Source organism: Pteropus vampyrus, unplaced genomic scaffold (genome assembly GCF_000151845.1).
Source record: "Pteropus vampyrus isolate Shadow unplaced genomic scaffold, Pvam_2.0 Scaffold71, whole genome shotgun sequence".
In the NCBI taxonomy this organism is placed as follows: Eukaryota; Metazoa; Chordata; class Mammalia; order Chiroptera; family Pteropodidae; genus Pteropus; species Pteropus vampyrus.
In genome coordinates, this window is record NW_011888852.1 from 1,582,779 (window position 1) to 1,587,011 (window position 4,233).

The 4,233-nt window shown below is 47.8% G+C and overlaps 1 protein-coding gene across 1 annotated transcript in view; it reads right to left on the reverse strand.

The window, feature by feature from the left end:
* STARD13 (StAR related lipid transfer domain containing 13) overlaps positions 1–4,233 on the reverse strand; it is a 216,208-nt gene that overhangs the window by 5,418 nt on the left and 206,557 nt on the right. The window contains exons 10-11 of the mRNA XM_023531606.1: positions 3,275–3,552; positions 1,730–1,947 (exon numbers count right to left, since the gene is read on the reverse strand). Of these exons, the coding sequence (XP_023387374.1) occupies positions 1,730–1,947; positions 3,275–3,552 (496 nt within the window). The remainder of the gene's footprint in view (positions 1–1,729; positions 1,948–3,274; positions 3,553–4,233) is intronic.

Sequence of the window (4,233 nt, forward strand, 5' to 3'; positions counted from 1 at the left end):
TCCCGGCCAGGTGTGTGCACCTTGGTTAGGAGATGCTCTGAAGACAGGAAGTATCTCAGCCCTGTCACTTCCTCCTCACATTGTTCCTTTCCACCTTCTCGTATCATAACCACAAGGACTTTCTGCTGCAGGAACCACATCTGGTTCATCGTTTATCCCTTTCGGGGCCAAGTTCATTTCCCTCAGAGCCTCCTGGTCCACCCACCTTCTCCTTCATGTCTTGCGTGAACCTTCAAAGTAGTGAGACTCTGCCCGGACCACCGTATTTAAAATTCCACCCCCTACTCTCCCTTACCTTACGTATCTTCCTAGGCTAAGGCACCCCATCCCTCTTATTTATTGACTCTCTCTCTAATACAATGTAAACCCCGAGGGAGCAGGACTGTCTGCCGTGTTTACTGCAGCCTCCCCGGAGCCAACAGCGGTGCCTGGCATAAAGCGGTGATGGAACAGCACACTAAGAAACGGCAGGCTGGTGGACGGATGGAAGGAAGGCAGAGGGTCCTGCGCTGGGACTCTGGTCCCCCTTCCTCTAAGGGGAGGAAAGAGGCACGCCGTGGCAGGGCGCCACCCCCCTGGCTCCCTCCTGGAACGATTCGATTTGCCGCTTGCAAGAGTGGAGGTGTTGAAGCTTAGCTCGCACGAGATGACTCATGTTCCAATAACTGTGGTAATGGGCCACCCTTATAAATGCTCACATTCTCCATCAGGATCCCAAGGTGGCTAAGATAAACACATGTATTTAGGGGAAAATGACCCTTAAAATTCAAGGTCCCAGAGACCAACTCCAAAGGCATAAATAGCCTATGTGAAAAGTAACCTTTAGTCTGCCATCGAGACTAGTTTCATAAAGAAACTATTTTAAATATACATCTGGGAATTTCGCTAGTGATTCATTTCTATCACCAGTCCATGAGAGGAGAGAGTGTTTGGCATTCGTTATCAATAAGAAAGGATATATTGATTTAATTATATTTTATCTGGGTTTCCAGCATCCTGAATCCCTCGTCTTTCTGATTCAATCCTGACTCACCAGCCCACGTAGATGGCTCTATACTGTGCAAACTTCCTGTCACTGGGTGGGCATTCCATTACAAACCCTGATAGCAGGGATCTGGAACTCAACTCGTAAATCTATCAGAAGCTGTATTTTGACAGGGAGACATCAGACTCGTAAGCCCGGGCAGGCCCTGGAATCTTACTGGAGACCCGAGTGTCTCGGCACCGTGGGACCTTCGGGGCTGTGTGTGCCCAGGCTGCCGTGTGGGGTAATGAGCTCTGCACATCTGAAGTTACACAAAGGAATCCCGAAGTCACACAAACGTGTCTCGAGAGTTCCACGAAGTGGACTTGCTTTCCCAGAGGGAGAAAAACGGAAGCCGGAGAAAAGTCAGGGAGATTCAACCGACGTGCTCTGGCAGAAAGTACAGACTGGATGAACGGCAGCTATTCCTGGGACCCTGAGGAAATGAACAATATTTATGGCCCAATAAACCACACGCTCCGTAATGAAAGGGGCCAGGAGAGAGCCGACGGAGCTGTAAACTGGGTGAAGAAGCAGGAGGTCAGGCATGCAGACAGCAAAGTCAGTCTTCACCGAGGGAAATGGGAAATAGGGGCCGGCTGAGCAGTCCCCGTGCACGCCGAACTTAGGAGAGGGGACCTCAGATCCGCAGCTCGTCATCTGCCTTCGGAACAGCATGTGTTTAACCCCAGGGGCCTGGCTTACCTGAGAACCACGAAGTCTCTGGAAGGGTGGGGGGCCATGGTGTTCAGCACGTACTGATAGATCTCCGTCTGCTTGTCTAGAGTTTCCACAACCTTCCACTGCACGAAGTCCTCGTCCCACAGGTGGCGCTCCCTCAGCACGCGGTTCAAAACCACAGAGGGGGGCGCTTCCACCTCCACGGACGCCTTCCACAGCTTCAGCGGGTTCCCGTCCCCCACCTTGGGAAAGACACCAGCAAGGCTCAAGAGGGCAGCCGGTCCCGAGAAACCTGCCTCGTTTCACCGGGAGCTCGGAAAACAGCCCGGTGACGTACCTTGAGAGAGTGATTAGTGTACCTTAGGTTTACCGTATGAAACCGGTAACCCTGAAGCTTAAAATAATGATGATGATGATCGTAAAAATAATAACCACCAACACGCACAGCGTTTACTGGGTGCCAGGTGCCGTCCTAACCCCTTTTGTTTTTCTTATTTATTTATTTATTGTGACCATGTTTATTTATTTTTATGAAATTCATTGGGGTGACATTGGTTAATAAAACCATATAAGTTTTCAAGTGTACAATTCAATAATACATCATACGTGTATTGCATTGTGTTCACCATCCAAAGATGAATCCCCCTCCATCACCATAGATTTGACCCCCTCTGCCCTTACCTACCCCCTGGTAACCACGGAACTGTTGTTTCTGTCCATGAGTCTCTACTGATCTATCACATTCATTTGTTGCTTTCAGTTTTATATCCCATTATGAGTGAAATCATAAGGTTCTCAACTTTTTCTGTCTGATTTATTTCACTTGGCACGATAATCTCAAGATCCATCCATGTTGTCGCAAAAGGCAATATTTTATGTTTTCTCATGGCTGAGTGATATCCCATTGTATATATGTACCACATCTTCTTTATCCAATCATTTATCGAAGGGCATTTTGGTTATTTCCTTGTCTTGGACACCGTGAATAATGCTGCTATGAACATCGGGGTGCATATAACTTTACGAATAAATGTTTTCAAGTTTTTGGGGGTAGATACCCAGAAGTGGGATTGCTGGGTCACATGGTAATTCAGTTCTTAGTTTTTTGAGGAACCTCCATACTGTTTTCCATAGTGGCTGTACCAATTTACATTCCCATCAGCCGTGTATGAGGGTTGTTTTTTACCCACAACCTCTCCAACATTGGTTATTACTCGTGTTGTTGATGACAGCCTTTCTAACAGGTGTGAGACAGTACATCTCATTTGACTTTTAAATCGCCCTCCTCTGACAGTCGTATTATTATGATTATGTCTTTTATACAACTGAGAAAACAGAGGCACAGAGAGGCGTGTGACTTGCCGAACGTCACGCAGCTAAGGAACAGAGACCGGATGGGGATCCGGCAGTCTGGCTTCACAGTCTGCACTCTGATTATGTGCAACAGGGCTGCTTGGCAGTCTCCAGAAAGGGTCACAGTCACCTGTGGGCCAAACCCTGTGGACGGCGGCTGTTTTTAAAGCAAAACACATGCCTGCTTGTCGGAGTTTCCCCAACCCCCGAGATTACCTTTTTGAAGGCCAGGTCCGTATTGTCTGTGCTGGAACATGTGACCCATCCCTTGAACTTCTCTTTGGCCTCCTTCTGGAGGCCGTGGATGAGATGTTCCAGGTAAGTGTGGAAAGTGGCCCCGCTCTCCTCCAGCTGGGTCCCCAGGTCTTCCAGGGTTGGCGCGTGGACCTCGGCCTCCGCGTACGAGTTACGAGACTGGGCCAGCATCTCAAGCGGGACCTGCACCAATGCATGCACCAAAGAGCAATGCATGAGCTGAAGAAAGGCTGAGACTACTAGTTAGAGAAAGCAAAGTCACTGAGTCAAAAGCCACGTGTGGGCAACAGGCCAAGTGCACGGGGCATGAGATATTTTTCTAAGGTCAGTGGCAAGGCTGGTGTGGGGGCGGGGCTTCCTCAGGAAGACAAATATGTTTCTGAGGGATATTTATTACTCAGGGCACTGCAATGACTTCCCACTCGGTCTTTCCATTTTCCTTTCATTTTCCCTTTAATGTATTTTTTATTCATTTTGGCAAAACGTGGGCTCAGGAAACTTAAAGCACATATACTTAAGGGAATCAGCACATGTGACTCAGAATTAGCTTTACCTTTTTAGCACACTTGTCCCATTTACAAATGCCAAATTTTACTACAAAAAGTATGCCAGAAGGCTAGTTCACTGACTTCTCTAATGTATCTGTGGCTATATTCATAAGCTATCGCTGATTCTTAGTTAACAGGGATTGGTCAATATCTCACACACACAACAGAAACACACGCACGCACACACACACACACACTCATACAGACACATGCTGAACCTAATCAAGTCCCAAGGTAAAATCAAATAGAATGTAATGGGCTGGCTGGCCTTGAACCCGGCAAGTGAAGGTGATGTAACTGTTCTCACGAAAACTGACGTCGTGGTAAACCCAAGAGTCTTTAACTATCGAGCCTCAATTATATAGCTAGCTC